This window comes from Dipodomys spectabilis, unplaced genomic scaffold (assembly GCF_019054845.1).
Source record: "Dipodomys spectabilis isolate Male_0828 unplaced genomic scaffold, ASM1905484v1 ptg000002l, whole genome shotgun sequence".
NCBI lineage: Eukaryota > Metazoa > Chordata > Mammalia > Rodentia > Heteromyidae > Dipodomys > Dipodomys spectabilis.
The window spans coordinates 48,515,360-48,532,762 of NW_024870679.1; the positions used below are offsets into that span (position 1 = coordinate 48,515,360).

Sequence of the window (17,403 nt, forward strand, 5' to 3'; positions counted from 1 at the left end):
AAAGAACTGCTCATAGTCATGTACTGGGTGGTACTGGCCAGCACTGTAGTTCTGCCTTGACCCCACACAAGGAAGGGTCCTTCCTCTGCCACCCAGTGGCCATGTGTTGGCAAGGAGAGGAGCAGCCCACAGCTTCCTGGATGGGGATGGGCCTGGGGCTGCAGGCTGGTCAGATGATACTCTAGAGGGTGCAGGTTCATTTGGGATGGGGCAGTGTCCCTTTCCTGAGGCTGAGGTGGTGGTGCTTCCTCACTGGGTGTCCTAGCTCAGGCCCTGCTTTCAGATACTACACTTGATCTTAGCCAAAAGGCCGAGAAGCGATGGGCCCTGCTTTCAGAAATGCTGATGAAAAGGACCACCCTTTGCTAAGTCTCCCTTGGGCCACAGTGCAATGGCCAGGGCCATCATTCTCCAGTGTTAGCTCCCAGGCCAAGTCCCACACCTGCTACTCAGTGTTTCAGTGCGCTTGAGCGGCTTACTTAAACTCTCTGGACCTCAGTCTCTTTGTGAATTTGGTGATACAAATAACACCGCGTTGGGTCACTATGGGTTAAAGTGCATGGATCAAAAACTATTTTTAAAAAAGCAACACCAGTAGTCCATCAGGGACAAATGAATAAACCAGATATGATCTTTCCCTTTGGTTATCTGTGAAAATGAATGAAATTCTGATCATCGTAAATGAACCTTGAAAATATCATGTTAAGAGAAATACTACAGAAACGAAAGGTCCCATACTATATGATTCCACTCACAATAAATTTCAGAGTAAGAAAACTTACAGAGACTGAAGTACATTGGTGGTTGCCTAGGACTTGGGGGTAGGGAATGACTGCTATTGGGCTAGGAGGTTCCTTTTGGGGTGATCATAATGTTCTGGGATTATAGCAGTGATGATTATAAAACCTTGCAAATATACTAAAATCACTTTAATGGGATAAATTTTATATTGTGTGCATTATATCTTGGGAAAAAAAGAGCAAATGTGAATTAGGACTGAATATAAAAATTTATGTTAGGGGGCTGGGAAGGTGACTCAGTGGTAGAGCGCTTGCCTTGCATGCGTGAGGCCCTGGGTTCGATTCCTCAGCACCACATAAGCAAAAAGAAAAAAGCCAGAAGTGGCGCTGTGGCTCAAGTGGTAGAGTGCTAGCCTTGAGCTGAAGAGCTGAGGGACAGTTCCCAGGCCCAGAGTTCAGGCCTCACGACCAGACCTCTCCCCCCCACCCCCCAAAAAAAAAATTATGTTAGCTGTGTGCTGGTGGCTCACACCTGTAATCCTAGCTGTTCAGGAGACTGAGATCTGAAGATCACAGTTTGAAGCCAGCCTGGGCAGGAAAGTCTGTGAGACTTTTGTTGTTGTTGTTGGTGGTGGTGGTGGTGGTGGGGCTTGAACTCTGGGCCTGGACACTATCCCTGAGCTCTTCTTCAAGGTGAGCACTCTACCACTTGAGCTACAGCACCACTTATGGTTTTCTGGTGGTTTATTGGAGATAAGAGTCTCACAGACTTTCCTGCTCAGTCTGGCTTTGAGCCACAATCTTCAATCTCAGCCTCCTGAGTAGTTAGGATTATAAGCATGAGCCACCTGAGCCCAGCAGTCAATGAGACAATTAACCACCAGAAGACCAAAAGTGGCACTGTGGCTCAAAGTGGTAGAGCGCTACTAGCCTTGAGCAAAAGAGGTCAGGGCAGTGCCTAGGACCCGAGTTCAAACCCCATAGCCAACAAAAAGAAAATTATGTTCAAATGTACCATACATCTTTGTTGTTGTTGTTGTTTGGCAATACTTTGTTTGAAAACCGGGTTTTTTGTATGCTAGGCAGGTACTCTACCACTTGAGCCATATCCTTAGTCTTTTTGTGTGTGTGTGTTAGTTGATTTTTGAACAGAGTGTCTCCTTTAAAGTCAGGCTGGCCTGTTCTGTAATCCCCCTATTTATGCTTCCTGTGTAGGAGGAAAAGAACACAAATATGACTTGATATTATAGTAATCCTTTAATTTTTAAATGCATAGAGGCCTTCTTAGAAAATAAAAGAAAATCAAAAAAGTAATTAGACCCAGGGAGTTACATACCACTTAAACAAAGAAGAATACATTTGTGGAAAAGTAGAGAGAGGACAAAGGGTTTAGTCTTCTGGAGTGGCAAGTTGTGTGGAGGTACACACATTGGGGAACTAATGGAAGACAGGAGTTAGTTCAATAAGGTTTGTCTGTGCAGAGCCATCCTAGTTCTGATGTCCGTCTGAGAGCTAATGCTGCTGTCTTCCTGGTACAGAGGAGAGGAAAAATACCTTCCAAAGGGAAATTTATGTCCTGCATTGAGGTAGATAGGAGAAGAGCAAAGAGCTCTTTGTACATATTTTGTTTCTTTTTCTAATTGCCTTTAGCTCAAAACAATCCTCATGTGAAAGAGGTATATTTTGGGATGGCCTGTTCTAAGTTCCTTTTGAGAGTAACTGGACAAACTTAAAAACACATAATTGCATAATTGGAACAACTTTGTAATGATACAGAATCATGAATAAAATTGAAATAAAAATACTATTATATGAAGTGGTCAGAATACTACCTAGTATATAATAAGTATCACATGTTGGTGTCAGCTGCTGTTAATGAACACCAGAGCTACCCTGTGAGGTTGGGCCTCTCATCCTTATGTGGCAGATGGGGAAATCAAGGCTGAGAGAAGGGATGAGATGTCATTGTATTGCTCTCTTCCTGGCTTGCAGTCTGGCGAGGGTAGAATCTTAATGTCAGGCAGTGAGTTGCCCTTCCTGGCTTTCATTTCCTTTGCAAACCTTTGCTCCAGCCCATCCCACACATTTCTGAGTCATTGTGCCTATGTTGTACTTGGGGAGGGGTCATGGGTTGAGAGGATGCCCTGAGCGTATGTATCCAGCACACAGGGGACCCAGCTGGTGGGCTGTAATTGTGTTTCTGGAACAGGCTTAAGTGGCAGAGCTGGGACCAAATGGGTGGAGACTCCAGAGAGACAGTGCTGTGATTCTGATGAACCCAAAGGCCCGTATGCTGACTTTGGTCCTCAGTCTGTGGCACTATTGGGAGGAGGTAGAAGCTTCAGGAGATGGGATGTAGCAGTTGGAAGTTAGGTCACTGGAGACATGAACTTGAAGGAGCTTCTCTTTTTTGCTTCCTGCCACCATGAGGTAAGCATCTTTCTCTGTCCCACTGTGGTGTTCTGCCTCACCACAGGTCCTAAAACAATGGTGCCAATCCATCAGGGACTGAACCCTCTGAAACCGTGAGCCTCAGTAAAGGAGGTTAGCTTGGGTACATTGTTACAGCAACAGGAAGCTGGCACCCATAGACAGGATCCTGTTCGGAGCTCCAGTGGTGCAATCGGTTAGCGTGCGGTACTTATAAGACAGGATCGTGTTCCATAGTCCAACTTCCCCGGATGTAGTGAGCCACATATCCCTCAGGAGACGGTGCTGACCAGGGGCAGAGTAATCTGGTATGTATGCAGGGGAAGCTCTTCAGAGGAGGCCATACAAGCTGAGGCCAGGGGACATAGCCTGCCCCTGGCAATCCTTCCTGTTTAGCCAATTATCCATGAGAAACACGTCTAAGGCCTCAGTTTCCCTTGCTGAACCAGCTCAGCAGAGTGGTTATTATGAAGAGGCTGTTAGGGCGAGATTGCCTGGGTTCAGTCCCAGTTTCTCTGCTTTTGCTTTCTGACAGTGAGTTGGGAAGTATGCCTCTCTCTACCTTGCTCTCTTCCTCCTCAGAGAAGGAGGTGACAGGACTCTCCTCCCTTGTCCTCAGAACAATTAGATGAGAAATGGTACTCTGGGTGCCAGCAGGGCCTCAAGACCTGTTGCTATTGCTGTCACTCTCATTGTTTTATTAGCTGTGAAGGAGCTAAGGCCTTGTGTGTGTGCCCGGAGGCAAGGGACTAGTCCCTGAGTCCCCATCTCTAAGCTCCCAGCCTGCAGTCCCCCTGGCTTCATCAGTGAGTGATCGACAGGCTGGGCTGATGGCGTCCTGGCAGGCCTGTCCTGGCAGCTGCTCCCACAAGGCGAGGCCCTGATTGCTGCGAGAATTAATTAGGCTGCATTCCTCTTGCAGGGCTGCTGGCGGGCCTGCACATAGCCCCCTTCTGAGCTGCCGAGGGCTCTTGGCTGGGATCCCTGGCAGGCCAAGGCAAGGCCTGCACTGTGCTTACCCTAGAGAGGGGCTGGGAGGCCTCTGTGAGCTGGAAGCCCTGGCCAAGGAAGGGCCAATGATAAGCCAGCAGCCCAAGGCCCACTCCTGTCCTGGTGCTCCCTTGCTTAGCCATCTTTGCCAGCCCCTCATCACTCAACATCAAATTCCTGGCATTGGATGCTATCCCCAGCCTGGCCCCTGCCGCCCAGGCCGGCTGCTGCTCCCTGGACCCTGCCATGTTCTGACACGCTTGCCCATCCCTCCTCCCCACCTTGTAATGCCCTGTCCTTCAATCGCACATTTCTCAGCATCTCTTGTCCCTTCCCATTGTCCGTCATCTTCTTCTGGGAAGTGTGGGAAGTGACAGTTGCTGGTGGTGTACCCCACCTCCAGCACCACCCCATATCAGGAATCTAAGTCTCAATATGTGCTCAGAAAGGCACACCAGCCTTCCCCACAGCCCTCCTTCTTTGATTCTTGAGATTGTGGCTGAGGGTAGCTCCCTTCTTCTGAAGAGGAGAAGGTTCCTGTGCTTGGAACCCTCATCTCTACCATCCTGTGGATCCTGGCCTACATGTCACCTCTTCCAGGAAGCCACCTTGGGTTCCCCTCCCTCAAGGGCTTCCTCAGTGCTTGTTCCTTATCAGAGGGATGGGAGAATATAGAAGCTAAGAGCCTGGGGTTTCAATTCCACCTTAGCCACATCATGGCTGTGTGACTGGACAAGTTATAGAACCACTCTGTGTCTCAGTTACCTATCACAATTTTGTTTTTTGGTGCCAGTCCTAGGGCTTGAACTCAAGGTCTGGGCAATGTCCCTGAGATTATTTTGCTCAAGGCTAGCATTCTACCACTTGAGCTATAGCCCAACTCCAGCTTTTTGGTGTTTAAACCATGATCCTCAGAGCTCAGCCTTCTGAGTTGCTATGATTACAGGTATGAGCCACCAGTGCCCTGCTGAACTTTTATTTACTTATTTATGAATTATCTTTAAGTGGTTGTACAAAGGAGCTGCCATTCGACAAAACAGTATATGAATATAATCCATCTTGACCAAAAGTCTTTGTATGTTGCCGAGGCTGGTTCTGAATTCTGGAGTTCCAATGATCTTCCCGCTTCAGTTTCCTAAGAAGCTGGCACTACAGGTGCATACTACCATACTCAATGTACGCCTCATCTGTGACATGGGAATACTAATGCTAGAACTGGCTGCCTAAGATAGTTATGAGGAATCACAGTTAGTGTGTGCAAAGCACTGGTAAGCCCTTGATAAACAGGAGTCTCTATTTTCCCCAATGCTGAGGCTTGGCCTTTCAGGCAGGGGTAGCTTCTGTCTGTATAGCTCAGATTATCATCACTATTGGATGAATGGATGGCCATATTCCAGGAATTTACTGCCCTGATGATAGGCAAATGACTTATCTGAACCTACCCTGGACTTTCTTTGAAGAGAGAGAGAAAAAAAAGAGGGGGGAGGGGAGAGAGATTTTGAGTTTGTAGCAGGATGGTGGGCGTGTGGAGTCAACTAAGGCCCAGCCTGTAGCCTCCCTGGCCTGGTTGGCACCAGGTGCAGAACTAAGGTACAGCTCTATCTGTTCCCCACCTCAGCTCTCCTGTGTCTGTAACCAGAATAAATCTGGGTCATCCTGTGCCCCCTTCTGGTCTATCTCTGCCTCTAGAGTTCCAGCCAAGGTAACATGTATTTGATTCAGAAAACCTTGGAAAAATCTTACTGTTTACTGGGAAAAATAGAAGTTTTTGTTCTACAAAAATGTAAATTTTCTCAAATGTAGATCCAGTTCTTCCCAGAGGTCAGCCAGATAGTGGCTCCTCATACATCCTCTGCTTTCTGTCATTCCCCACCTACCACCCAGACCCAACTGCCCAGAGTCTAGCAGCACCCACAGACTCTGGGCAGTCTGACCCCTCACTCCCTGGCCCTGCACACTACTTGTCTCTTGGAGAGAAGAGGGACTGGATGAGGGCCAAGATGGGGACGCCAGAAGTCCAAGGCCCAAAGGCTAAGAATCTGAGAGCTCCTGAGCCACTGTTACCCAAATCTATCTCCTTTTCTCCCTCAAACTGCTGCTCAGTCATTTGGGCCACTGACCTCTGACTCTGATCATGGCCCTGTGCAAGGGCAGTGAGCATCTGCTTTCTCCAGAATTCTACTGCCAGGACCTTCAGCCTCTGCCAAGATCCCTCCCTTATGCAGCCCTGTGGCTGCAGGCTTGGTGTATCCAAAGGGGCAGAGCCATTTTCAATGGGTGGCTATGATGCTGGGTCAGAACCAGGTGAAGTCTCAGCAGGAGAGGATGCTGTGCATTGGGCTGGGCAACAAATGACCAGGCTGGCCAGAACCCTGTGGACCCTGCAAAGTGGGTGGTGACTCACCTGAAAAGGCTGTAGTTTCAGGGCCCAGACCTGATATTTCCTGGCTCATAAGAGGAAGTCTAACTTCTCAGCTTGGCCTTCAAGGCCTCTCCAACTTGGTCTTCCATTCTCTCTTGCCTGCTCCAGCCCAAAGAGGCCTTGGTGAAGCCCCCCCCCCATCTCCCCTTGTCTGGACCCTCTCCCTGTTTTCCTCTAACTTATTTGAGTCTGGCTCATGTTTTGAGACAACATGAGCGCCACCTTCATGCAGGATCCTTTCTCTGACCACCTGTGCCCTAGCCAGCTCCAATCTCTCCCTCACACTGGTCTTCCTTTGGCTCTGTCCCCATCCCGTGCATTATGTAATCACCTTTGGCAGCCTGACAAGCAAACTCTGCTTCTTCTCGGGCTCCAGGCTCAGCCTGGCACCAGGGCTCACCTGTCTCGTGCTTGCATCAGCACTTGGATTTGGAGCCCACGACTTCCCATTTTCTGGGTGAAAAAAACTGAGGCTCAGAAAGAGCTTCGTTCAAAGTCATGCTTCAGTGGCGATCCATGGATTCAATCACATGTACACCAATGCTGCGGCTAGCAGGTCGGAGTTCTCACCCTGATGCCATCCCTTCATACTACCGTTACCCCCAAATGGTCACTTGCCTCCTCTGTGCAGCACTGTCCTCATATATACCTGCATCCCAGTGTTGTTGTGATGACCAAATGAGTTAATATGGATGAAGCCTGGGGTATGCCAGTATACAGCGTGAGCTCAATAGATGTCAACATGTTATTCTTCCATGAAGCAGCCAGGGTTGGTTTTGTGGGCAAGGGTTAGAGCACTATGTAAATGATTATTGCTTAGTCTATACATATTTCCTGCGAGCTGGCTCAGGTCACAGCCTGCCACACCCAGCCTAGCCCAGGTGTGGGGAAAGGACTCCACCTGTTCAAAGGGGGATTTGGTGGAAATGGGGACAGTGGATCCAGGTAGCTACCAGCAGGAATGACCTGGGCTGTCCCTGGCCCAAAGGGCTGCATGGGCTCCAGCAGGTTTGGAGCTTGAGCTAGAGTCCCAGCCTTCTTCTGTTAGAGAAGTGCCAAACTCCTTTGCTCTGGGCCTTGTAGTCAGCTCCTGGCAGGACAGGATGGGGCAACTGGGGCAGAAATAGGCCTCTGAACCCTCAAAGTTTTGGCTTCTCCTAAATGCACTCTGGGGCAAGGCCTGCTGCCCGTTGGTTTCTGGGCTATTGGTGGCAACCTAGATCCCAGAATCCCATTTTCACAGCTGCAGATCGCTGCTTCAGTGCACAAGAGGCAAAAGCCCAGAGAAAGTAGGTTAGCAACCTGAAATGGCTAGCAGGAGAGGCAGCGGAAACTGAGGGTCTAGCCAACCACCTTGGGCCCTCCCATTCCTAAGAGAGACTTATCACCGCTGCTCATCTAAGACCAAAAAAAAAAAAAAAAAAAAAAATCCCAGAACACCATGTCATCATTTATTATAAACAGAAGTTTGCAGGTAAACAGTTGAAATTGTTAAAAAAAAATACATTAAAATAAATAATTGAGATTCTCAAAGTTCTCAGAACAAATAAGTTATATACAGATAGGTGAAGCCCGCCAGGGTCTTCTCACCAGCAGTGTCCCCAGGGAAAAAGGGTACAAAGACTCTCAGGGATGGGAAGTTGGAGAGGACAATAGGAGCCAGCCAGGAATTCAGCCCTGGGGGACCTGTCCAGCCTCTAGGTCTGCTTAGGCATGTCTGTGCCCTGGTGCACAGATGCTCTTGGATTGTGGCCAAATAGACAGGACATGGCCTCCAGGTTCATGTCCACCCCACGCAGCTCCTTCAAGCAGGGCCATGGCTGGCAGCCAGTGCTGGGAGGCTGCTCTACCTTGCAGAGGCTGAGGGGTTTCCTGATGGTCTGAGGGTACAAAACAGCCAGGATAGACTTCCTCACCAGAGTGGGGTGACCAGAGCTTGCACTAACCCCAACAGTTGGGTCCAACAGGCAAACACCCAGACCCTGGCCCAGGAGACAGTCAGAGCATCTCCCTTGAGCTGCCCGATCTCTATATGGGCTTCCTTCTCAACCTTCCTCTGGCGCATGGCGCTATCTCTTCCTCCACCTGGAGTGTGCAGGCCTGGGTTTTGTCATCATCTGCTGCTGTTGCTGGGCCAAGTGGACCTTGGAGGCAGAGATGTCCCTGGAAATTGAGAGGGATTGACTTAGCATTTCAGGAGATTGACACTACCCAAGATGAGAGAGAGAAGTTAGAGCTCTTGTTTGGGTCCTGGCTTGTGGACACTTTGGAATAGAAGGTGGGCCACAGCCTGTGAGTAGGGTCTACCCAGCAAAGTCAAGGCCATACGAGGCCTGGAAGCTTCTCTGCCCATGGAGGCTTACAAAGCTCCCACTCTGAAAGAACGATGAATGATACAGCCAAGGATGACCCAGGTATTGCCCATGTCTGCCCTTCCTCTTCTGCATCTCCCTTTTGTGCCCTTCCCAGCTATTTACCTTCCTCTCATCCAAACTGCTCCTTCTCTAATGCCACCATGCTGCTGCTCAAGGTGCTGCATCTCAATCTGGTCCAGTTGACCTTTGAACCCAGCCAGGGTCCTGGAAAGGACACTGACAATTTCTAAGTGTCCAATTCCTGGCTAAAAGGGCCCTGGCTTGCTAGCAAGAAGAATGCCCTTAGACTCTGGCTGTGGGAATGTAGACAAGGGCTCACCTTCTCTGGGACCTTCATAAAATGCAAAACAGGCCTTGTCTACCGAGGGATGAGCACAAAGGGCAAAGGCAGGCAGCTCTGTGCACACTGTAAAGTGCTCTGCACAGGTGAAGCCTTAGCCACTCTGATGTTCTTTTCATCCTCAGGGGTGTGTGTGTGTGTGTGTGTGTGTGTGTGTGTGTGTGTACTAGGGCTTGAACTCAGGGCCTTGTACTCATGGTTAGCTTTTTGTGCCCAAGGCTGTTGCTCTGCCACTTGAACCACAGCTCCACTTCTGGCTTACTGAGGGTTGTTTGGAGATTAGAGTCTCATGGTAACTTATCTGCCTGGAATGGCCTTAAATCTGGATCCTCAGATCTCAGCCTCCCAAGTAGCTAGATTTACAGGTGTCACACTAGCACCTAGGCATGACAGTTCTTAAATATATGCCCACTACACCTTCTTGCCTTTTTCCCTATTTTCCTGCCTCCCCCTCAAAAATGGGAATTCCTAATGGGCCACACTGCCAGTCAGCTCCAAAGAGCCCTCGGTAGCAAGAGTGGATATGTCAAAGACCCTCACAGCTCTATGGGTGCCAGGCCCTGACTGACACACGTCGTGTATGTCAACACCCCTAGGATTTCATGGCCATCCTGTGGGATGGACACTGCTGTTTCCACTTTTTAAAAATCAGAATCTGAATCACAGAGGAGTGGAATGGCAAGTCTGGAGTCACAAAGCTTGTCTGTGGCAGGGCTGGAGTCCTAGTCAGGCCCACTGTCCTGCCCTCTGCTGCATGGCCCCATGTGGATTTCTCTTCTCAAATCAGTTTGGTTGGACAAGTGTTCCTGGGCCCCACCTGAAACCATGTGGGAGATGAGTGTGGGGATGAGGAGGGAGCAGCCGGGGCAGTCAGCCCCTCAGAGTCGTCCACCATGTGAACAACACTTGATTCTCAGTCGTGAACTCCTAGACCTGCTACAAAAAGTCCATACTCAGGCCATGTGCAAACAGAGAGCACAAGGGTTCGGAACAGACTAGACTCAGCCAGATTCCACAGATGCTCTGCAACTTTGGGCAAGTGACTTTACCTCTCGGGGCCTCAGTTCTCTGGTCTCCCATGGAAAAGAAGGGACATGTGCAAGGTATGCAGGAAGTGCTCAGTCAGTGTCAGCCCCTCACCTCAGTCTCTGGAGAAGCTCTCCTGCTGAGGCCCATGTCTTGCCAGTCTGGGGCACCTGTGCAGGGGACTGGCTTCTTGGTACAGACACAGCTTCAGTCCTGAAGGAATGGAACAGCAACAGAACCCAAATGAGGGGCTGCCCAGCACCCTGAAGGCACCTGGCTTCAAGCCCAGCCCAGCCCCCACCCTACCCCACCTGCCCTCCACAGCAGATCCATTTCCACTCTGTGCACCTGGCATCCTTCCTTTCCCAGGCAGGGTGGGGACTAAGGAAAACTGAGCTACTGGGAATGTGTTATTAGCTTTAGAATAAGGCAGCTGTATGGCTGGGCTTCCCGGAACCTGGCCACCTGCAGCTGCCGGGGAAACTGAGGCAGGTTCCCCCCCGCCAGCCTGAACTCATAATGGGGGCTGGATTCAGGAAACCAGTTATTTCTTTTCCAAGGGGAGGAGAAAAGGAACAAAATCTCTCTCCACTTCTTTTACAGACGGGAAAACCAAAGCCAAGAAAGGGAGGAGACATGGTGGCAACCCCTCTGCGCTCCCCCACCCCCTAAATCTCTGACAACCCTGGGATTGTGTCATGGCTTCCCAATTCCAGATGTTATTTCTCTTCCAGACAAGCTCCGAGTCTCAGGTTAGATTCAAAATCCAGTGGGTCTTGAAGGCCTGACACAAGTCCTATTTCCTGTCTCAATTGGCACCTGGGGTGCCTCCCACCTGCCCAGGGGTGGGGACACAAGTATTCTCAAAAGCTCCCAAGGCAGGACAAAGCCCCCAAGGAAGGACTCATGGGTACCTAGCTCTCCATGGGAAAGGATGCTGTACCACCACCCCTGGGTTGCCTGTGGGCACCCACCCCCACCCTCCACCCCACGACCTGACACACTCCTACTAGCCAGCTCCTCTGCTTGCCTCCTAGATGTAGGTTCAGGCTAGCAGGCACCTCTACCCCTGCAGGCTGGGTGCCCACCTACCAGGGGCTTCGATGGCAAAAGGTGGCACAGACAGGGTCGCGGGTGCTGGAGCACTCACAGCGCCTTGGCAGAGAGCGGCGCCGGCGTCTTGGCGGGTTTCCCAGGCCATAAGGAGCTGTCTGTCTGTGGGCGGACAGCCAGCAAGGTAGTGGTGTGGGACAAGGAGAGAGAGAGAGAAAGAGAGAGAGAGAGGATTAGATAAACCCTCATCATTGGCCAGCAGGGACTGTCCATACTACAAACTAAGACAGTCAATCATGTCATCTTTCATGGCAGTGAAAGGTGACCAATCTCTGAACTCTGGCTCTACCGTTGTGCCCGGGAAGCCCTGGGCAGGCTTCCTCTTCTCTTTTAGCCTCTTGGCTCTGGTTCTGCTTTGCTCAGGAAGAGGAATCTGTGGTCCCACCCAAAGCTGTGAGCTGAGAGCCCTTCCAGTCCTTCTCCCCTCCCAAGAGGGAACCTGAGCCCAGGGGGCAAGGCTGGTCCTGTTTTCAAAGAAGGTTCTGAGCTAGCCCTGGAGGAAGGGAGGCCTCTCCGTCTCACAGAACTGAGCACTCCGCTCACAGCTCCAATGCCCCCATCTCCTCCTCTACTTACCCGGGAAAGTCACAAATGTGCCCTAAAACTCTACCTTAAAATTTTTGTTTGTATACAGTGTGTGTGTGTGTGTGTGTGTGTGTGTGTGTGTGTGTGTGTGTGTGTGTGAGAGAGAGAGAGAGAGAGAGAGAGAGAGAGAGAGAGAGAGAGAGAGAGAAAAGAGAAAGATTGAAGACTATCTGGCCAAGGTGGCCTGAGCAGGTAGGGCCCCTGAGGCTGATCATACCAGCATCCTTGGGTGACAGAGCTAATTTTAGATGGTGTGGCAGAATTACAATCACTCCAGGAAGACACAGCACGCAGGGACTGGCAGGGTTCCCGCCCTGAGTGAGTGTTTGGATGCGGATTAGCTCCACACACTTACGTGCCAGGCTTCTCTTGCCTTATGCAATTTAGGGAAGGAATAAAAAAAAATCACAAACACACACAGCAACTCCAAGCTGAGGTATGCAGAGGCCTGGAGGCGGCACGGGCGCGGGCAGAGCGCTCAGCACCCAGCACCTACTGGGGTTAGAGAGGCAGGAGCACAGGCAGGTTGCTTGCCTGTCATCTAGGGACAGAGCAGTGCCTGCTTCTTGGGGAGCTTTGGGGGTGCTCAGGAGACCGTACTGCCCCTGCAGAACTGGGCACAGGGCCTGGCACAGTTAAGATGTGTCTGCTGTCATTGATGATGCTATTCTTTGTGGAAGAAGTGTGGATGAGTAAGTAAGTAAGTATCCACTTACTATCTTCCTATGTGATCTTTGTGAAGTCTCCTAACCTCTCTGAGTCTCAATATCCTGGTCTGGAAAATGGAGCCAACACTTTCCTACCAGGGAGTTGTGAGCATTCTCAGGAACCTTCCCCCTGCATATACCTGGCTCTGGTGGCTTCCACTTGGAGTTGAAACAGAAACTGCTTACTGCTTGTATTAGCACTATGCCCCCATCTGGAGGCCCAAAGGAGAGCCCCACTGCGGCAGATGCTCCCCAGCATGCCAGGGACCCTCCTCATACCCTTGTACCCCCACTAGGTCTCCATGGTGCTCACTCACCCAGCAGTATTCACCCAGATGATGTCCAGGTGGCAAAAGTAGACGCATTCCTTGTCAAGCCAGGAGCTACAGGAGCAACGTCGAGACCGCAGGTGGGCACCACGGGTCTGGGCTGCGAGCTCTGGCTGCTCTGGGTTGTCAGCAGCCTGGCCCTTTCCTGTACACACAGGAGGGGAAGAAAGAGAGGCAGAGAGGTGGTCAGGGTGCCAGCCCTCCTGGGATAGGGGACCTGCCAGGCTCCTCCTCTTGCACAATCAAGGAAGTTGGCACTCTGGCTGCTCAGGAGCTCCTGGCCAGCCTGGGGGGAGCCCCAGCAGCCCGGTGGGAAGGGTTAGCCCCTGCTCCAGGCTGCAGCAGCCTGCACCTGCACAGCACCCCATGCTGCTGCCATGGGCTCCAGTGTTATGCACCCAGTTAATTCGGAGGAGCACTGCATCCCTGGGGCAGGGGTAGGGGGTGGGGGGGATGCTGAAGACCCTGCTATACTGACCCACCTCCCTCCGGGAAGGCAGCACCAAGTGAGACCAGGCTCACCTTCGTGCAGGGCCACGAGCAGAGCCAGAGCCACGGAGTACCAGGCGGTGGGCGTGGAGACCATGGCAGCGGCTGAGTGCACAGCTGGACGGCTAGATGGAGCTGGGAGAGCGCCTGTTGCCAGTGACTTACTGCTAAGCTGAGCAGAGAGAGCTCATTGCAGCGGTGCCCAAGCAGCCTCTTATAACACCAGGCAGGGCCCCGCCCCTGCAGCTCCAGCCCCGCCCTGCTGCACCTTGGGCAGGGAGCCAGGGACACCGCCTCCTCCCAGGGTGCCTGGCCCGCCCTGGCCTCTCAGAAAGGGGTGGGGGGAGGGAGGTGGGAACCAGTGCTCCTCCCTCCAAGCTGGAGCACTTCTGGGAGTCCTGAAGCTCCCCAGCAATCCCCAGCACCCTCCTAGTCCAGGTGACTTCATGAACTTGCCCCTTACTACCCTCCCCACTCCCTCTGTGGCACTCTGTTAAGTTTGGAAGTGGGTGGAAGAGACCCTGCCATCTTCACTCCCTGCCTGCCCTCTGCCTACAGCCTGAGGATGTCTCTCTGTTGTGTGGGAGGTGAAAAGCCCACTCAAGTCCGTGTGGCCTTGGGCGAGTCAGAGCCCCCGCTGGGCTGACTGGCCGCAGCGAAGGGCACAGCTCACCCTGGACCTCTAATTAGGCTGGGGCTGCCTCATTCTCTCCTCATTCAGGAAGTGCCACCACCCACCCCTTTCTGCCCCCCAACCCCCAGAGCCTGGATGGAACAGGCGTTCTAGTGCCTTCCAGAGGTAATTCAACTGTGTAGTCAAGGCCAAGGTTATATCTCTCCTGGGCCTCCCTGTTTGCAAACAAGACTAAAACAAGGGGCTTAAACTGGAGCCTTGAGGCTAAGCAGTTGATTCCAATCCTCTCTAGAAAGAGCTTCCTGAAGGCACGAATGTGCCAGCGGCCCTCAGTGGTCTCCCATCCTGGACATGGCAGGATGTCTTGACCCACCTCTGTGGCTACTGTATGCAAAAGAAAGTAGAAAAGAAATGTGCGGCAAGGCAGGGGCAAGGGCAGGGGCTCCCTGGGACAGGCATGCTGCTCCCTTTGCTGGTGCAGATGCTTTGCTGGGGACAAGCACAGTGCACTGCTGCTGAGCTGAGTACCCTTCCGTGCCTGCCCAGGCCTGGCTCAGAGTCCATTCCCCAGGATTTGCGGGGACCTTGACTCCAGGCAAACAAGAAAGGCCCTCTCAGTTCCTGGAAGTTCCAGGCCTGCCTAACTCATAGCAACAGGCCTGTCTTCCTTCTTGAGATCAAGAGCCCCAGGGAAGGCAGAGCCTTGTTCTCTAAGGAAGAGGGGATGCATTTAGACAGGCCTAGCTTTGAACTGTGGAACTCAGTTACTTGTTCATATAGTCAGCTCTTTTTTGTTGTTGTTGTTGATCGCGGGGCTTGAACTCTGGGCCTAGGTGCTGTCCCTCAGCTCTTCAACTCAAGGCAAGCACTCCACCACTTGAGCCACAGCGCCACTTCCAGTTTTCTGGCGGTTAATTGGAGATAAGAGTCTCACGGACCTTCCTGCCTGGGCTGGCTTTGAACTGCAATCTTCAGATCTCATCCTCTTAAGTAGCTAGGATTACAGGCGTGAGCCACCGGCGCCTGGCCATAGTCACATTTGTAATAACTGTATTCAGTAGATATCCACGAAAGGAAAGTATATGACTGCAAGCAACAGATGATTTTGCTTTTTCCCATCCTCTAGATGCACACATGTGTGGGAGATCTCTTTAAAGTTGGGAAGAACCAATAGAAAGCAAGTTTCTTGGCAAAATCTTCCCTTTCCCAAAGCTGAGATCAGAGATAGGAAACAGGGCAATCATTTTCCTGAGCACCTATTATGTGCTCAGGACACTCTACTGTTTCTTACTCCTTAGCGAGTCTCAGAGAAGACCAGAGCCTCCCTCATCTTCTCTCAGCCACACAGCGGGCACATGCCAGAGCTGGCACTGGAACCCTGATCTTGATCTAAAAAAAAAAAGAAAAAAGAAAAAAAGCCAAAATCAAACTGGCTCCTTGTGGGGTTCACTGCCCGCCCCCACATCATGTCTCTCTAAGAATTTAGAAGAATATTTCTGCAATGAGGTGAGCATTTCTGTGGGTCATTTCTATTAGCCTCTGAAAGAATATGAAGGCAAGACTTAAGCAAGAGAGGGGGTTGGAGAAAATGCAAACTATTGAGCCATGAAGAGAAGAAGGGAAAAGCAGGTCAGCAGGGAGAAGGCAGGGGTCAAGGTGGGGAAGAAAACAATCAAGAGGTAGATAAAGACAGGTAGGGAGAGCAGAGAGAATGAGTTAACAGCATAGTGTGGAGTGAGAAAGAAATAGCTAGGATTTAAGAAAGTGAGGGAGAAAGACCATCAGGAGTCAGAGGCTTGGTTCTAACGTGTCTAATCTTCCCACAAATGTAAAACTGCTCAGGACAATAGAGAACTAGAGGCTCTGAGTCTGAGAAACATAATAGAAGACTTACATGGCCACAGAGACAGGATCCCTCCCTGGTGTGAAAGGAAGATGACGACAGGGCAAGGGCTGCTGCCCGCCTGGCAGGGTCAGCACGGATAGCTGCCCGCAGTGCTGGCTCTGGTTTCCCTGGTTTCCCTCTTTTCCCCTCCTCTCCTTGGCTGGGGCTCTGGCTGGGCAGGTAGCGCTCCTTGTAATGGAGAGGCCTGCCCAGGAACCTGAGCGAGCCTGGTCTTAGGGGATGAAGCCATTCCGGGAACAACACTACCCAGCTCACCAGAGTTGGTTTCCAGGTAGAGAAAATTAAGCTGAGTTAAAAATAGCCAGCTCCAGCCTCCTGGATCTCTTAGCCTGGGCTGTGACAGTTACCTCCGCCACTCCTGATACATATGGCAGTCAGCCTCTGTTCCCTGTGACTATCTAGCTCTGCTGTCTCTGTTCCTTCTAGGCGGTCTGGCTATGTGTTCTTGCTGTTGCTGGCCGGCTTGGCTACATGGTGTCCTGAGCCCATTTCTCTGGTCACCACTGGCCCTGATGTATCCCTACCCACAATCCAACTTGGCCCTGCTATCTGGATACCTGCCTGGGTTTCTATAGGCTGCAGGAGGGGGCAGAAGTTCCTGACCTTTGCCCTGTCAGAATTTCCATGAGTATTGCCACCAGCCTAGTTGGAGAAGAAGGGGATGGAAAGTGATAAAGATGGTTGGGGTGTCTTTCTGAGGGAGACGCTAGGAATTACCCTGTAGAAATCCCCTCCATTCTTTACTCCCATCCTACAGATGAGATAACTGGGGCCCAAGCAACTGGCTCCAGACAGAAGTGGGCCTGGGCATGTTCACTTGGATCCTAATCTAGCTCCACTCTTTCCATATACCCATGAGGCATTCTGAGGGTCCAGCTGGGTCCTGGATCCTGGGTCCTGTTGGGAAATGCTATTAGGAAAACTCCAATAGTAGGAAGGCAATGGCACTGGGATGAACCTGGGCTCTCTCTCTCTCTCTTTCTCTCTCTCTCTGTATGTGTGTATGTGTGCCTCAGTCTGCTCCCATCATCCCTGCGTGAAGTATGAATATGGCAGCATCCATTCACCAGAGACACTGTGCTGGATGCAGAATGCATAGAATGAGGATAAAACATTCTGAGATTAATGTCCAGCAAGGCATGGATGGTCTGGAATGGGCATCTGATCTCATAGATCGGGAGACTTTGTCTCAGCTCTGCTATTTAACACTGTGGCCATGAGCTAGTCTTGTCTGTGCCCTGGCCTCAGTTGTCCCGCCTTCCCACTGATGGTGAGAGGTGCTCTTGGCCTTGACTGGCCTTGACACTTGGAAGCCAG

At 51.3% G+C, this 17,403-nt stretch overlaps 1 protein-coding gene and 1 pseudogene across 2 annotated transcripts; both read right to left on the minus strand.

The window, feature by feature from the left end:
- Positions 1-233: 233 nt before the first annotated feature.
- On the minus strand, positions 234-322 carry LOC122113058 (annotated as a pseudogene).
- Positions 323-8,522: 8,200 nt separating this feature from the next.
- Positions 8,523-13,643, minus strand: Edn2 (endothelin 2). 2 transcript variants are annotated; one of them, XM_042685086.1, is made up of 5 exons: positions 13,580-13,643; positions 13,046-13,202; positions 11,416-11,538; positions 10,438-10,536; positions 8,523-8,745 (listed from the first exon to the last, which is right to left on the minus strand). In XM_042685086.1, exons 1-5 carry the CDS (start codon positions 13,641-13,643, stop codon positions 8,652-8,654), a joined length of 537 nt encoding a protein of 178 aa, XP_042541020.1. In that variant the 3' UTR covers positions 8,523-8,651. The 2 variants fall into 2 exon arrangements, with proteins under 2 accessions (XP_042541020.1, XP_042541022.1); XM_042685088.1 differs by lacking the exon at positions 10,438-10,536.
- Between the last annotated feature and the right edge of the window lie 3,760 nt (positions 13,644-17,403).

Coding starts and splice junctions, on each gene's coding strand:
- Edn2 (XM_042685086.1), bottom strand. CDS start 13,643: ATGGTCTCCACGCCCACCGCCTGGTACTCCGTGGCTCTGGCTCTGCTC. Junction 13,203..13,579: donor GCTCGTGGCCCTGCACGAAG/GTGAGCCTGGTC, acceptor CTGTGTGTACAG/GAAAGGGCCAGGCTGCTGAC. Junction 10,537..11,415: donor TTTTGCCATCGAAGCCCCTG/GTAGGTGGGCAC, acceptor CCATTCCTTCAG/GACTGAAGCTGTGTCTGTAC.